The sequence below is a fragment of the Xyrauchen texanus genome, chromosome 38 (genome assembly GCF_025860055.1).
Source record: "Xyrauchen texanus isolate HMW12.3.18 chromosome 38, RBS_HiC_50CHRs, whole genome shotgun sequence".
NCBI classification, from domain to species: Eukaryota; Metazoa; Chordata; class Actinopteri; order Cypriniformes; family Catostomidae; genus Xyrauchen; species Xyrauchen texanus.
This window is the reverse complement of record NC_068313.1, coordinates 36395944-36414059: the sequence shown is the minus strand read 5'-3', so window position 1 is coordinate 36414059 and position 18116 is coordinate 36395944. Positions and strand designations below refer to the sequence as shown.

The 18116-nt window shown below is 39.1% G+C and overlaps 2 protein-coding genes across 51 annotated transcripts in view; both read right to left on the bottom strand.

Annotated features, from left to right (window-relative positions):
• The window catches only part of LOC127632132 (protein NLRC5-like), a 377053-nt gene that overhangs the window by 141091 nt on the left and 217846 nt on the right, over nt 1-18116 (bottom strand). The gene's annotated exons all lie outside the window — the stretch shown is intronic.
• Nucleotides 14002-18116, bottom strand: part of LOC127632156 (NACHT, LRR and PYD domains-containing protein 3-like) — a 43680-nt gene continuing 39565 nt past the window's right edge. Inside the window, 2 exon segments of the mRNA XM_052110744.1 lie at nt 14002-15081; nt 15168-15214. Coding sequence (XP_051966704.1) covers nt 14525-15081; nt 15168-15214 — 604 coding nt within the window. The 3' untranslated portion in view covers nt 14002-14524.

Sequence of the window (18116 nt, the reverse complement as noted above, 5' to 3'; positions counted from 1 at the left end):
TGATCACTGTTGTCACAATGGGGACAGTATGGCTTGGGCTTGGAGCTGAACTTAGAGGCTGTCGACTCAGGAGTTTTAGCTACACTCTCACGTGTCAGGAGAACTGGCCTTGGCTGCCCTCTTGGATAGAGTACTCCTCGAGCTCTACCGACAGGCTTCGGAGTTTCACTCTGGAACATAGCCACTGCTCTGCTAGAGATGCGTTTCGCTTGGGACTTAATCTGAAGCCAGTCGGCGAAATCAGGTAATGTGTAGGTCTTGTCGGTGCCGGTCTGGAGAATACCTCGACCTAGGCAGTATTCAACAAAACTGTCACGATAGGCTGGTGGCAGTTTACTCAAGAGACGGTCTACATGCGAGCCACACAAAAGCTCGTAACCATTCGGGCCTTCAAGAGTTCTCAGCATACCCACTAAAGACTGTACTGACAATGCAAATGAGTCGAATGCATTAGCATCACCCAACTTAAGAGGTGGGGTGTTCATGATGGCACCCAACTCAGACTGAACAAGCTGTCTTGGTTGTCCATACTTGTCTTGAAGTGCCTGCAGAGCAGCAGTGTAAGGCTGGGGATGATACATGAAGGATTTAGCTAGCTGATGGGCACTAGGAAGTTCCAAATGACTTAAGAGAACATGGTATTTATACTGTTCACTGATATGATGGTGATTACTCAACAAATTGTCCAACGCTAACTTAAACAAAGCAAAGTCACTCTCAGTGCCACTCTCGAAAACAGGTAACGTGGGTCGTGGAATGCCATAGGCTGATGCGAGCAAAAGCTCTGGACTTCGGTTGAGGTGAGTAGGCAGTTGGGGGAAGAGGCACAGATGCTTTAACATAACCAGGAGTATGAAGTGTCGTCGCCGATGCTTGGTGGCTGAAGACAGGGAGCTGCGATGGACCTGGAAGTGTTGTCACCGGCTTTGTCGCTGTCTGTTGTAGCCTGTAGCGATGGGTAGGTAATGTGGCAGTAACAGGCTGCTGTGTCACACGCTGCATGCCGCTACTCATGGGGTACGCAGTGGACGTCGGAACGGTGAACACTCCTGAAGATTGAGGGGCCACATTCGACGGTAATGACACACAGTGTACTGGCACGGCAGTAGAAGGCAATGGTGCAACGTCAGGGACTAGCGATGAGAATGCTTGTGGCCCTGGGTCACGTGCAGTGGGCATGGGTGCATCCGATGAGTGCGGAGCAGGTGAGGCCCAATGTGGCGGTCTAGGTTTCGCTGCAGAGACATCAGGATCAGGCAGTGCTGTAAAACAGGGCAGCAGCGTTGACGTCACAGCGGGTGACTGGAAGGGGAGCTGCTGAGGTTCGTAAGACATAAGCTGCGGTGAACAAGCCTGGCTGCGCTCTGATGCAAGCTGTTGAACATTTGGAGAACCAGAGTCTGTAGGGACTGGAGTGGTCGATCTAGAGTCTACAGAGAGCATAGAGGATACAAGCTTAGCTACTTCGAGTTCAGTCTCTGCTTCTTGAAGCTTGCGCTGTCGTTCTAATTGTTTCAACAGGGCCTCCTTTGCGGCTAGCGCTTCCTCTTGCACGCGCTGGGCTTCTTTAGCTTGTACCTGCAGTCTTTGGTATTCCAGATCAATCAGCTGAGTCCTCTACTACTTGCTGCTTTAGACTGTCATACTGTCTCTGTTTGATCTTTTCCTCCAACATAGCAGTTTGGACGCTAGAGAGCTCTGGTGGGACGTAAATGCCAGCGGACGTAATGGAACGCCGACTGGTCCTGGATTGAGCGCTGACACCACTGCGAGACGTTTTTCTCGAGCTGCTTCGGGGCTGACTAGGACAGTGAGAGGAAGCCTTTGGAGGAAGGTCCCCAGCAGGGTGGTAGCTAACATCGTAATCATCCAGATGTGTAGGCAGATGAATCTTGCGTCGAGGTCTGGACGTTGCCTCAGATAGGTCACTTTCTGCTTTGTCCATATTGGTTCGGTTTGCTCTCAATCCGGCTCGAAGGACCAATTTTATAGCAAAGGCGTGCTACAACTTTATAATACGCTGATTGAGGCGGCCAAATATGGACTGGATTCCGGTCAGAGAATCAGAGGTCGGAGGATAGATTCTTCACAAAGATGTATTTATTGAACAGTCTTTCTGGATGCCATCTGAACCAGTTATTCTTTGGCAATTATGTCTGTATTAATGGTATCAAGTCATAAACGCATTAAACAAACATGAGTAAGTGTGCAGAGATAAACATTCTCCAAGACCGTCTTCCTGTGTGTACCACTATAATCCATCCGTGTAGCAAACGACTTTGATTCCTAGGACAGGCTTTCGTACAAGTTGAATGTTTCAAAACGAAAGATTGAGTTATGTTTGTAACACTGCACATATCAAACGTGCAGCAGAGTTAAAAGAATAGTTTGCACAAAAAACACAATTCATTGACTCACCCTCAGGCCGTTCCAAACCCCATACTTACTTTCTTCAGTGCAACACAAAGGTGATTTTTGTGAAGAATATGCAGGCCACTTTTCCAAGTCCATAAACGACAAAATAAACACCATAATTATCATAAAAGTAGTTTAGTTTATACGACTCGTCCGTTACAAGTCTTAAGAAATCCATTTAACAGATTTGTGCGAGGAACAAACTAAGGCATCTAAAGAATAAAAACAAACAGGAAGTTAGAACTGCACAATGTTCTAAAACTTTTGACCAGTAGTAGTGTATACCTGACAGAAGATGGGTCCTACATTTTTGGAAATATAAATAATTATGTGTTACAAATGTACCACAAAATTAAGTGCAACTTGAAATTTGATCAAAAGTTTATGCTGAAGTTAAAACTCGTTGAATTTAAATTTAAGACTATTTAATGACTTTTAATATAGATATTTGTATTTTAAGCATCTGCAGATACACTGGAGGACTGAATGGAAAAGCAAGGTGAAAGATTAAAATAGTTTGAGTAAAAAAATAATTACAAATGAAAGGTGGATAATTACCTAGAATTAAAATGGTAAAGTAAAAAATTGCTTAGTAAATAGGCTAACATATTGTCTCAAATATTTCCACTGTACTGTTATTACAACTAAATCCGTTTTTACCCGATTACAACTATTTCAGGTGGCTTTACCACTATTGCTGTAATTTCATTACTGCTGGGTGCTGTATTCTAACTCTATCTGGAGGGCTGATACAGAAGGTCTCAAGGCTCCCAAGCCCTCTAGGGACTTCCTTAGGTCCTATTGACATTGGAGCACTTTAAATTGACTGAGCGTACCTGACAACTCAACCCCCTAATAGGACTATTATGCGGGACAATCCAACAGTCTCCATTGACTTTGCATTGCGAGAGGCTGCCTCCTTGTCATTTATGACTTATAACAAAAAACAAAACAATGTCTAAAAGCTGCTGTGACAAGGTGTACAGCAAACAAGCTAAATAACCCAGAAATACATTTTTAATTAAGTTGAATCCGTTGTTCTACCGTTGGAGAAGGCGTAACTGTCAACTTGGATCACGTGTGTCTTGATAACCAATCACAATGTAGCCCTGACATCACAGCATCACTGTCAGAGATGTACGACATAAAAAAAAAAAATTGTACATTGACTTTGTTTGTTTGAAGCTTAATAAAAAAAATAAAAATTTTAATAATAAAAAAATAGCCATAGAAAAAAGAAAAAAGACAGTTAAATCAACCTATTTGTGATATCCCAGTCAAATCTGAAGTTAAATACTTAGGTATAATTATATGTAAATATCATAAAAAAGGTCAAAACTTAACTTTGAACCTCTTATCATTACTATTCATTGTAAATGAAACTCCTGGTTACAGCGTGATCTGTCTATAACAGGTAAAGTGTTGCTGTCCAAAGCATATGGATTATCTCGGGTTATCCCGCAATGGCACTGGATATATCTGTGGAGATTTGTAGAAAATTGGACAAAATTATTGTAGAATTTGTTTGGAAATGTAAAACTCACTTAATACAATAAGTGTTATGATAGCTGATCGGGCTATGGGGGGATTTGAGTTAGTGTATATTTCCACTCTTAATAACTCTTTCAAAGTTAAATGGATAAAATCATTTTAAACAACTCCACATCATAAATACCTTTAGCTTTAAGTAGTTTTCATAAACAGACTTTAATATGTTGGTCCCTAATATATAATTATAGTTTTTATCTACATAGATATTTTATCTGGAACAACAAGAATATTAAATATAAAAATAAAAATCTTTTTTTTTCATAATTGGTTTGACAAGAATATACTTTTAGGGAGTGAACTTTTAGATGATAGGGGGTGTCCTGCTCAATTAGAAAATATTATGCAAGAATTCTCTTTTCCAGGACCCCCAAGAGAGTTTGTCATTGTTTTTGGTGCAATTCCTGATTGTGTCAGACTTTTAGTAAATCCTGGCCCTAAAGTTTTTAATGCTCTCCTCCTATTTTGACAACACTCATTTATTTGTTGACCAATGTATTTTCAGAAACATGTCAAACAAAAAGAATCGTTTAATTCTGAACAGATGTCAGATTTCTCACCTGCTTGTGTAAGTTTTTGGAATAATACGTTTAGTGATATAGAATGGGAAGATTTCTGGCTCCTATGACAACATTTTTGTTATCCATTAAAGTTGTTTTAGTCTCTATTAAAATTATGAATAATTGCACCCAGTAAATTATAAACTTGCTAAATTCAATAATAGTATTTCCCCCATGTGCTCCTTCTGTCATCAGTTTGAAGAAACAATTATTCATGTTTTGGGAGTGTACATATTGCAAAGTATTTTGGGTAGACTTCTCAAATTTTGTTAAAAAGTATTTCTTCAAACTTTTGTATAAGCCAAACAATTTTTGTTTTTTGGTGAATCTTTGAATTTAGACCTTCTCATTTTAATTTGATAATTTATTTATTATTTTTTCTTGCCAAATATTACTTTCATAAGTGTACATTTTCAAAGAAAACTCCTTTATTATTTTCAAGAAAGATCTTGATATATATTTAAATTCTTGAAGGAATTCTAAAAATTCTATTGCATGTAAAACTCTTTTATGGTGTGATGTATTTAAGCTAGTATAACAAGCTTTGTCTTAATGTAATGTAACCCTCATTGTTCTTTTTATATTGCAAAATAAAAAATAAAAAGAATCCTAAAGATCACACCCACCAAGAACACATAAATCAATCTGATTGGCTGATGAATCAACCAAAAATCAACATTGATTCAATGTTTGTCTTTTCAACACTGAAAAACAATGAATTATCAACATTGATTCAATATAATTTTAACATTGAATATTCAACCTCAACCAAAATTATGATTCTGACAAACATTTTACAAAGTTTGCAAACATCACAGTTAGGAATGAAACTTGGATCTCATTGTAGTTTAGCACACAACACTTCTACCATCAAGAATTCCTCTGTCCCTTTATGTGCATGCCCAGGTAAGTGCAGTCGGGAGTCTGCGTATCTGGAGGCTTCATGAAGGGAGAAGAAAGAACGACAACACACAGTTGTTTCTATTCAATCTACTCAAAGTTTAATACAGCAAGCATAATATTTATACCTTTCATATTACAAAGAACAACCAATAGCCAATAGAATAGTGATAGCAAGACTTGCGAGACAGCCAAGGACAATAAATGTTGACTGGAATAGCACGGGAACAGTAATCATATGAGGTCAAGTGCGTGTGGTGTGATTCTGCGATTCGCACACATAAAAAGTTAGATGTCAAACTAAAGACAGCATGTACAATTCATGTTTCTCACAATGCTCCCTGTAAAGGACCATTAAATCTCCCTATCTCTGAAATGGGCCATCACCTTTACCTCCAGCCATAGAGGGCGGTGTGGTCATGGAATACTTGAGAAAGGTTTTCGCAAAAAGGGGACTCTTACTAAACCTGAGCTAAAAACTCTTTATTTGTTTGTTTTGGTTTATTAATGGTTTTCGCTGAATACATAATGTTGTATTTTTATTTTGTTTTACAAGAGTGTCTGTCACTTACATCACATGCTTTTATTTTGAAGTCCGTGAAAGGAATTGCAGTGGCGCGCTGTGTGTATTTTGGCGCACTTTCTATGTGACGCGTCATTCTGATTGAAGCTACCAGAGAAGTGAGATGAGAGTTTTCCAAACTGTGAAAATATAGCTTTAAAAAAGGTTTCTTTCTACCTCTTAGCTCCTGGCTGATGAAGGGCACAAGGTACTGTTTTAATTTATGTTGTATGCTATGCAGGTGTGTAAATCAGTGATATGTTATGTAGAGTGTGTGTGATTGTTACTGTCACTTATTGCTTAGTTTCTCTTGATTTGAACATCTAATATATTGTTTTCAGGAAATTAGGCCTTTATTTGGTCATTTCTTATATTTTAGGTTTTTCTCTCTGAATTGAGATCATCAGCAGTACAATAAGGGAAAGTTATTACATTAGCCTGCTCACTAAAACTTGAGTTGTCACACTATTTACTAAAGCCAATTAGACTGTATATGTGTATTCTCATGTGTTTGTTATGGACATGTATAATTTGCATTGAGATGTCTAATATTTGTTTGTTTACTTTCATTTAGCTCTTACGGTGTTTCTGGGAATAAAATTCTTTAAACATCAGTCCATGAGAGTAAACTTGCATCTGTTCAGCCGGGAATGCTACACTCCCTTTGATCATAAAATTGATCACAATCAGATTGAATATTGTACCATGCTAAAACCTTTACCATGGGAATTTTACCCTTGTATCTTCTTGCCTCATTCATAGGGGTCAATAAGCAACGTGAGGTGGTCTTACCACTAAGCTAATAGATGTAGCGACTGGGGGAATCAATGAAGGAATCATTAACTCGGCAGGTTCCGAACAAACAAGAACTTACTGTTGAAACTCCCCTAATTACTGAAATAGCGCCAACTAGTCTCCACAAGCACAATAAATGTATTGACAAAGAGACAATGAACCATTGACAGAGAACCGCATGTGACATCCGCGATGCTCACCACGCGCTTATCGTGGTGGACAGGAAGGGGAAACTTTTGAACGTAAAAATGTGTGTCTTTCTTATAAAGCCTAAAAGGGCTTAGTTTTAATGAAATATGTTGTAATCCCTGTGTGCTATGTATTTTGGTGTAGATCAAAATTAGTAGAATTGTTTAGTAGTGTAGGAGAACTCATTATATCTAATAAGAGGCTTTATATTTAATAGCCTGAGTGTAAGAATGTTAAACCCACTTTTAAAGGTACCAAATATACCTTTCTTGGTATCAAATTAAACCTTACGATTTGTCCGAGCTGAATTCGAATATAAGATCTCTGTAGAATGATATTACGCGATGTTTTACTATCTTTTGAGTCATTCAGCCCAAAATCTCTTACTGTCATAAACATGCAAATGAGCCTTGACTAAAGGAATCATTCTCCTGTCCCAATGGAAGGAGAATTTTACGACCTCCAAAGGAATGTTCAGAGAAGTGCTGACTCTCACTTCATTCTCTTTACTGAGAAAGAGAAATGAACCCTGTTAATCCTATATATATTCTATATATCCATGTGATAAATATTGACATGTATCTAATGTGCCATCTCACATTTTCCCTTAAATGTGCTTGATCTATGTTTTCTTGCAAACTAATGGGTTAATGTTTCAGACTTTGCATACTATGGTTAACCAAAATCATATGTGTGGCATATTTGGTCTCTATAACTTGGTATTTTGAAGATTGAAATGACTGTGTACATGATATGTCGATAACAACAACATATTAGTATTACAAGTATATTTCCTAGTTTTCTTTCTTGCACATGCAATGAGAAATGTGAGAACAAAGAGCAATAAACCAAATTCCCGCCTGGAACCCAAACCCTTCTCATTGGTCGAGCCAATGAGAGGTGGGACATGTTTGCTAAGGGTATAAAACTACTGCGCCCACTCTTAGCTCGCTCTTATCTTCCTCGCTCACTCTTAGCTCTCTCTTAGCCCTCTCTCTTCTCTCTTATCTCTTCACTCTCTTATGCTCCTCTGGCTTCCTGCCTTTCTGGTCCTCTGAGCCTTGTGCTCTCTCACTCTCTCGCTGAATGATGCCAAACTAGAAGGCCCCAAGGACTCCCAAGCGTGTGCCAGGCTACGGCCTTGTCTTTCCATTCACCAAGATCCTCTGACTCTCACTGGTTCTCTCTCTCATCAAGACAACATCATCAAAGATCAACTCAAGCCATCAACAAATTGCATCAGGACAGTTTAATTCAAATGGGACATGCAAGTATCAAACTTAGTCTCATTATTTGATACATTAAGTATCCTTAACCCCTTTCTAAAAAGGGCGTGTCAGAACTAATATGATGGTTTGCTCAGGCTGTTGATCTGCTGAACTTCAAACAATGCTATAACTTCTTGCCTTCCTGTATTCTGCTTCAGCCCTCTCTCCTTGGTAAACTGTATGAATGTATGTATATGTATGTTAGAGTAGTTTAAATGTTTAGTCTAGTTAATAAAGTCTTGTTCATGTCACATGTAAAGTTGTCTGTGTCTCAAGCTCATATCTAAAGTCACTAATCATAGATTTTGACTACTTGCTCTTAATACTTAGTAAGAAAGACATTTCCCTTGCCCCGAAATGTACATTTCTATTAATTAATTAATTAATAACCAAAATTGAGTGTTCACGGGATGAACCGAGTATTTGGTTGTAATGTTAATGTAGCTACATCAAGTTAACCCGATTAACTGATCCAAATATTCATAATTGATTATAACAAGTTATGATTGATTATTAATATTTCATAGAGCTGATTCGCTACCTAATGGTGGAAGAATATAGAGCTGATTCGCTACATAGAGCTGGAAATCATTCGTTTGATTAAAGCCATAAAACAAGGCCATAGGCAGGCGATGATGAAAAATACCAGCAAAACACAGAATATGACCATTAAGTAATGTTCAATTTTATAAATGAACATCCAAAAACCTGAAAAGAAATCAACATCCCTATTGGCGCAGCCTTGTGACCTCTTTACCATTTCAGAAATATTTTTATACCTTGCTCTATGATTCCACCTGCTCCATCCTCTTCTGGGATATACGTACAACATGCTTCACCTACCATTACACAAACTCCTCCTTGCGTTGTAGTGAGCCGGTCTAAGACCATCCTGTTCTGGAGGGCCATTAAACGCAGCTCCCTGAGCTCTTTCTTTATTCCCTCTAACACTTGCTCTGTAACATTCATAAACGTAGCCAAACCTATTCATTTCGATCTGATTCATAACATTCACTATGCCAATGGGGCAAAAAATTATTGGAAAAACTTGTCCACTCTGCCCCATATTCGTTGATCTTTCGGAGTGTAGTTTGGCTGGGTCAGAGTTGATGAAGGTGACCTCTTAACTCGACTGCGTCCTATGGAGCTGTTTGGCCTCACCCTGATTATCATCACTGATCCAGAGCTGTTGACTAGAGAGTATTCCTTTCACCAATTGGCATGCTCTAATTAATGCAAACAGCTCTGCCGCCTGTGCTGATTTGTACGGTAATGAACATGCTTCAATTACGGTACCTGGAAGTTGGGTTACTAAATAGCCGCACCAATATACTGAATCGTTCGGTTTTGAACATGATCCATCTATATACCAATAATCCCCCTCCTCCAGAGCGGACGTTGAAACGTCCGATCTGCAAGAGGTTTGGTCTGCGATTTGTGACATGCAGTCATGTTCATCGTTAAATGCCCCCTTGGTTAACATTTTGTGCAAACATAGTGTAGGGCCATGTGTTGTTGATGTGTAAGTGATGGTCAAATTAGCTGTTGCAAGGAGGGTAGCTTCGTATCCACTCCTTCGCTGTGCAGTCATGTGTTGTGTGGTGAGATTTTGCAAAATCACTCTTACCTGGTGAGGGGTGTGGATGGTAAGAGGGTGCGATAACACTATACGCTCAGCGTCCTGAACCATCAACGCTGTGGCAGCCACTGAACGCAGGCACGCAGGCAGGCCTCTAGCAACTGTATCGAGTGTTTTGGACAAATAGGCAATAGGCCTATATGGGCCCCCATGAGCCTGTGTGAGGATCGCGGCCGCGGTGCCCCCGCTTTCGTGCACGTATAAATGGAAAGCTTGGTGTAGTCTGGTAGACCCAGGGCTGGTGTCTGAGTCAGCGCTTCCTTCAGGCTCTGAAACGTGATATTCAATTCGCTGGTCCATACAATGTGTTCTGGAGCTGAGTCGGTAGTTGTGGACCTGAGAGGGCGATCGTATAAAGAACAGTTCGGTACCCATGACCTGCAATAGTTCACTAGACCCAGGAAGCTTTGCATCTGTGTTTTGGTTTTGGGATGTTGAAAAGTCAATATTAGTTTCACCCTGTCAAGAGATAGTGAAACTGTACCCAATTTGGGTCTCACCCAAGTTTGTCCTTAGAGGCTTTGAAGCCAGCATTTGCCAGCACATTGCAGACAATGGTTGATGCCATTTCACAGCTTTCAGGAGAGTCCCCAGTCACCAGTATGTTGTCGGCGTACTGAAGCAGCCAAGTCTGTGGCGGCAGCTTTGTGTCCTTTAACGTTGCATGCACTACAGCGGAGAATACCGCGGGCGAGTCTCGAAAACCCTGTGGGAACTGTGAACACGTGAACTGTGTTCCCTCGTATGTGAATGCGAACAGTGGCTGTGTCACAGGGGAAACAGGAACACTGAAAAAAGCAGAGCATAGGTCAATAACAGTATAGCAGTCATGATGTACAGGTATCGAAGCCAATACCGTCTGCACATCCGGCACCAGGGGAGATAATGGTATGATCAGATCATTCACTTTTCTTCAATCTTATGTCATTCGCCAGGTGCCATTAGCCTTTTTTACTGGGTTAATTGCTGTGTTAAATGGAGAGTTTATAATACCTTAACTCAGACATTGTTGTATTATGGGACCTATACCTTCCTCCTTTTCCTTGGATAGTGGGTATTCTTTTGCAGTATACCGACATGTCAGAGCGGAGTTTTGCAACATATGGTCTGATATCAATAAGGCCCGCCTCATCTTTGTGGGTGGCCCATAGCGCTGGGTCGATGTTGAGCATTTCCTGTTTCGCAGCAGAAGTTTTGACAGACGTTGAGCTGCAAACTTCTCTGCAATCTCCTGTATACACAGACTGACAATATACTGAGGGAAACAGCAATTGTAATGAGTTAGAATCCATTTTTTTAATGCATCGGATAACACACCAGCAGGCAGAACGAAGAATCAGGCAAAATCATGCATTTTAAACAGTTTGTGTTATCTGGAGATGTTACGGGTAATTTTGGTGTCATATGACACTTAACAGGAATGCCATTAATTCCCACAGAGTTTATAGCGCGTCCCGTAATCGAGCCCCATAGCAATGCGCTGTAAATGAACTTTTAGATGCGCCTGTATCGATGATAAAGGTGTGCGGTTTATATATGGTAATTATTTGCATATAGCCAGCGTCTCTGGCAATGTTAGTGAAAAGATATGATATCCATCTGGGCACTTGATTAAAGGAAATGCAGCTGTTCCTTCACTCGTATCTTTCTTTGAATCTGAATCGAATACGTCCGCGGCTGCAGCGAATGAGTTGCCTTTAAATTGTGTTTAATCGGGATACAACAGTGCACATGGTGTCTTTGGGAGGTTAGGGGTTAAAGCTTTGTTCACGACAATATCATATTTAGGCGGCTTGTTCTGAAACATAGACCGCTGTGTGCATTTGATTAGTCTCTTTTTGTTCAGGACCTTTGTCATTGTCCCAGAATTGTTTTATTTTCTTCCACACCTCATATGACTCTTTTATGTATTTATAATCTCACTGAGGGTTCTTTCACCCTTTTAACCATAGATTTGGATTTACTCATGAATTGATCTAATTAAGTGTTTTCCTTTTTTCCTTCATTTTTCCTTTCTCCTTTCTATGGCTGATCAAACTTTTTTCTTTTTTTATCCAACAAAGGCACTTTATCAATTAATATCAGTTCAGTTATTTCTGGAGGTAAGGTTTTGGACAGTATGAATCTATAATCCCGTCCGGTCAATTGACTGTAAGTCGTAAGTTTCTTTAAAACATTCACGTACTGTAGAAGATACTTAACTGGGTCGGGTAATTGTTTTTTCTGCATATTGCTAGTGCCTCTGTCATATTTAGTGGAACGATTATTACCGTTAACATTTTCATCAGTGGTATGCAGTATTAAACATAATTACAATAGGAATTTCATGATCGCAATCACAATTTTATGGTCATGTTCAGTACTATTATGCCTATGCTATAATAGTGTTTATTCAAAAGTAATCCAACTTCTGTAATTTGATGGCTGAGTCACAATTGATGGTATTTTCCCCCTCCAAAATTGTAATGGGTCAGTAGGTGTTTATTCCTTTCAGACCGTCTATCCTTTTATCATGTTCTTCATTGCGTATTGGCATTGTGTTGAAAACCAGGGGCCCTCTGATCTGCAACCATGCCAATAGCAGTTTTTGATTCTATTTATCTAATGGAAATGTTATTATTTGAGTGCCAAGTTGCACTTGCATTTTATCAATTTGAACCATCGAGGTGTGACTGTAACATGCACATTTCCCATGTATGTATCAGAGCGTAAATATATATATTGTAGTCTAAAAATGTCATAACTTTACTTAATCAGCCAATCATTTCATAAGCTTTTACGTTCAGCTGTTGCTCAACAATACAGATAGCTCTTCAAACACATCAAATGTCAACATATAACAAATAACAGTTCCAACACAGTTCTAATGCCTACAGGTTCACTCCACAAAGCCGATATTTCTTAACGTTTTTGTAAAAAAAGTGCTGTTCACTTCTGATTCTAACTCTGGTTCGGAGTAATTGAACGGTTACATGATGTCCGGTTAGAACATTAAGTCTCACACCAGGGTGTACTTGTATATGATTTATTGTGTGTGGTTAATTAGTTGCACGCACACATATAATTCACAAATTCCGTAGCTGGCAACACTTCTGACTAATTTAACTATTATTAACTATTAATAAACACATCTACACATCCTTTCTCCATAATATCTTGTTTCCAACTCCCCGGAATGTTTTGGAACAGTCTAAATCAAGAACCGAGGTGGGGGAGTTTGGAAGAGACCATTTCTGATGGGTGGCCTTTTTTTTTTTTTTTTTTACAGTTTTTATACTTTTCCCTTAATCAAAGTTTCACAAGACAGCTTTCATTCCCAACATTCATTCAATACATGAAAGACAATTTTTCTTTATTTAGACAACATTTATTCCATTCTTCGTATCCCTTTCAGGGGATTGTATTCACACTTGTCCCTTTATTTATAGGACACATACAACACACACTCTGTGTTCCTTCTATTTTTAAGGACGCACCACACACTCCCATATGCAATCACACTGTCCCAATTCCCACGGATGCTCTCATAAGAACATCAAAATGCCAACAAATACCAAATAACAAACATATAACAGACAACATATAATTCTCCAAACTCACTATCTTTTAATTCTAATTTTAATTTGTTTCCCTAGGACTGTATCCGTCCTCTTCCCACCTTAGTGAGGTGTTAAACTGCTAGAGCTCCCTTTCCAGGGGCACACAGATGCAGAGAAACCCTTTCCTAATAATTTTTATTAAATTTATTTTTCGATGTGCACTGGTCAAAATGGAGTGATCATCTCCCTTTCTGCATCCTAGCAGAGCAAAAACGTTCCCTTTTTCCTTAGGGAGTCCACCAAATGCACACTATACAGCTCAGAGATACCCCATCAAACAGGTCAACATAAGTTAGTCAAAAAATTGACCTTACCTGTTTGTGAGGTATCCCGGACGAGCCCCCAAACTGTTAGGAATGAAACTTGGATCTCGTTGTAGTTTAGCATACAACAATTCTACCATCAAGAATTCCTCTGTCCCTTTATGTGCATGCCCAGGTAAGTGCAGTCGGGAGTCTGCGTATCTGGAGGCTTCATGAAGGGAGAAGAAAGAACGACAACACACAGTTGTTTCTATTCAATCTAGTTTATTACAGCAAGCATAATATTTATACCTTTCATATTACAAAGAACAACCAACAGCCAATAGAATAGTGATAGCAAGACTTAAATGTTGTAAATGTTGACCGGAATAGCACGGGAATGGTAAATATATGAGGTCAAGCAGTCCTAGATATTTGTTATGTCCGACTGAGATATTTAGCTCAAGGAAAAGAGTATGTATGTGCTGGTTGGAGCGCAAAACATTCTGAAAGAGGATAAGACAAGAGAAACTAACAACATCTATGAAGGTCATGGACTCTTCGTGCGTGTGGTGTGATACTGTGATTCGCACACATACATTCAGAGTTAGATGTCAAACTAAAGACAGCATGTACAATTTATATTTCTCACAGTGAGTTAACGTCATCATATTTCTATAAGTCAGATGTGTGTGTGTGTTTATGTGTGAATGTGTGTGTGTGTGTGTGAGTTACTGTGGGTGTGTGTGTGAGAGAGAGTGCGTGTGTGTGCGTTTATGTGTGTGTGCGCGACTTCTCTGTTGTTTCTCACACAGACGGTTGTTTATTGTGACACAGAGACACTGGGGAATCATACCAAACTCTAAATCCAGCATAGAGCGGTTCAGTGAATGTGGTGTGTAATGTGTGTAAGGGTGTGAGTGTGTGTGTGTCAGAGACGCTGTAGAAGGACACAGTGCCGGACGTCCAGTCCAGATACACTCCTACTCTCTTAGAGCCGACTGAAGGGACTCGTATGTCAGTTCTGATGATATTGTTTTTATTGTGTATTACAGTGAATCTGTAATTAGAGTAGAACAGACTCCAGGAGATTTTATTACGTCCAAACTGACTGTCATCACTCTTTCCTTTCCTCTTGATTCCTTTATATGTCACTGATATCTCAGCACTGTCACCGCTCCATTCAGTCTCCCAGTAACAGCGTCCAGTCAGACTCTCTCTACACAGAACCTGATGATGATCAAATCTCTCTGGATGATCCGGATATGACTGACTCTCTTTCACATGTGTCACCTTCCTGTTCTCCTCAGACAGATAGAGTTTAGTGTGTGCTGTATTTGGATCCAGTGTGAGATCACAGAAATCTGAACACAAGAACAAACATTAGACACAACATTTAAATGTGTTTGTTTGTGTTTGTGTGAGTGTGTGTGCGTGTGTGTGTTCATACATTTTTGTAGTCCAGGTGTAATTCTGATCTCTGCTCCGTGATTCACACTATAAAACACAAACACACAAAACACAATCATGACGTCACATTGATGACACATTTATTTTCTGTGAGGAATAATTGATGATGGACCGTTAAATTAGTGAGTGTCCGTTACACCTCGAGTGTGATTCATGTTCAATAATTCAACGGGACGGAGTCGATTACTCTGATTATATCACGGTTACAACAGTTTAAGACATCTTTCAGGGTTTTATCTAGAGATGCACCAATCAGATATCTGGAACAGTTTCAGCTCCAATATTGACATTTTTACCTGGATCAGGAATCAGTCCGATGAGTCTGATCCAAATCCAAAACCACGTGTTAGTCATGGTCGCTACCGTCCAGTACAAACATGACAGAAAAGCCCCATTAAAGGAATATTCCGGGTTCAATACAAACTCAATCCACAGCATTTGTGTCATAATGTTGATAAATACAAAAATACATTTCCACTCGTCCCTCATTTTCTGTGTTCCAGTGAGACACTTACAGGGATTTAAAATCTCATTGAAGACTTTTTAAGAGCTGAAAAGTAACAGCTGGACTTTTATTTTGAAATGTTTGTGCTTCACTGCTTCCAGCTGCTCATTCAAACAAATAAGGGATATAAAATGTGCACTCCTACAATAATCTACATTTACAATATCAGGACTCCAGAATAAATACATGATTTAGGAGACATTAACTCCTGAACTCAAACATTAAGGACACAAATGGCTGTTTTTATTCGCCAAATCAGATTTTCTCGATTTCGATTGTTGTTCAGAAACAAGATAGAAAGCCGAAGAAAAGGAAGATGCTTATAACACATTAATAGAAGGTTTAATAAACAGTTTATATAGTTGAGAAGTTTGCACACACTGGTGCGCTATAAAGATTTATTCAATCACTCCAGATAATATCTGATGAAACCGCAGATGAACACACACAAACTTATTATTATTATTCATTATTGTCACAATCAATTATTTTGGGTCACAGTGTGTAACCCTGTAGAAACAATTCAAAGATTGTCATATTTCATCATCAACAGTTGATCTTTAGTGATCTCATAAATGTCCGATATGTTTGAATGATTGTGAACTGTCCCGTGTGCTTGGAGAAAATACAACAGTGTCGTGTTTTCACATTTATTTCATTAAATCAGATTCTGTTGAAGTTTGAGAATCACATCAGGTCATATCACGATTTCTGACTTTCTGCTCCCAAATATAAAACCTCTTTAAATAAAAATCAAGACTTTTATCGTATGAAGACATTTTGGAAAACTGAAATGAAGACTTTTTAAGGATCTGTGGGGAGCCTGAATTATAATGGAAGTCAATGGGGGGAATTTTTGGAGGTTTAAAGTCAGAAATGTGAAGCTTATAATTTTATAAAAGCACTTACATTCATTATTCTGTATGATTTGAGTTTTGATCACGTTAAAGGAATATTCGGGGTTCAATACATGTTAAGATCAATCAGCAGCATTTGTGTTATAATGTTGATCACACAGAAAAATATGTTGACTCGGCCCTCATTTTCTTTAATAAAAGCACAAATGTGTTCCAGTGAGACACTTGCGAAGTTACAGGCACATTTACAACTGTTACCATGACGATGTAAAACCTAAAATAACTGTTAAAACAACGTAAACAACTTTCCAGCTCAAATAATGCACAAATCTTACCCGAATAATGAATAAAAGTGAATTATAAAGTTATAAGCTTCACATTTCTGCCTTTAAACATCAAACAATTACCCATTGACTTCCATTCTGCCTCTTTTTCCTCAATTTATACAATGTTTTAAAGGAGGCAAGAGTCACAATTAATTTTGTGCCTCAAATGCTGTTGATTGAGTTGAATTTGTATTGAAACCGGAAATTTCCATTAAAGTATTTGATATGAATTAGGAATCGCAAAAGACCGTTTAATAAATAATATACTGTCTTCATAAACACACATCACTCACTCACAAACACTCACTTACGCACTTAAAAACACTCACTCACTTACAAACACTCACTCACTTAAAAATACTCACTCACTTAAAAACACTCACTCACTCACTTAAAAACACTCACTCACTCACTTAAAAACACGCACTCACTCACTCACATAAAAACACTCACTCACTCACAAACACTCACTCACTTACAAACACTCACTCACTCACTTAAAAATACTCACTCACTCACTCACTTACAAATAAACACTCACTCACTTAAAAACACTTACTCTCTCTCACTTACAAACACTCACTCACACAAACACTCACTCGCTCACAAACACTCTCACTCACTCACTCACTCACTCACAAACACTCACTCAATCTCACTCATAAAAACACTCTCACTCACTTACAAACACTCTCACTCGCTCACTCACAAACACTCTCACTCGCTCACTCACAAACACTCACTCACTCTCTCACTTACAAACACTCACTCACTCACACTCACTCACTCACAAACACTCACTCACTTACAAACACTCTCACTCGCTCACAAACACTCTCACTCACTCACTCACAAACACTCACTCAATCTCACTCACAAAAACACTCACTCACTCTCTCACTTACAAACACTCACTCACACTCACTCACTCACAAACACTCACTCACTCTCTCACTTACAAACACTCACTCTCTCACTCGCTCACTCACACACTCTCACTTACAAACACTCACTCACACTCACTCACTCACACTCACTCACTCATTCACTTACAAACACTCTCACTCGCTCACAAACACTCTCACTCACTCACTCACTCACTCATTTACAAACACTCACTCGCTCACTTACAAACACTCACACTCACAAACACTCACTCACTCACTTACAAACACTCTCACTCGCTCACAAACACTCTCACTCACTCACTCACTCACTCACTCACTCATTTACAAACACTC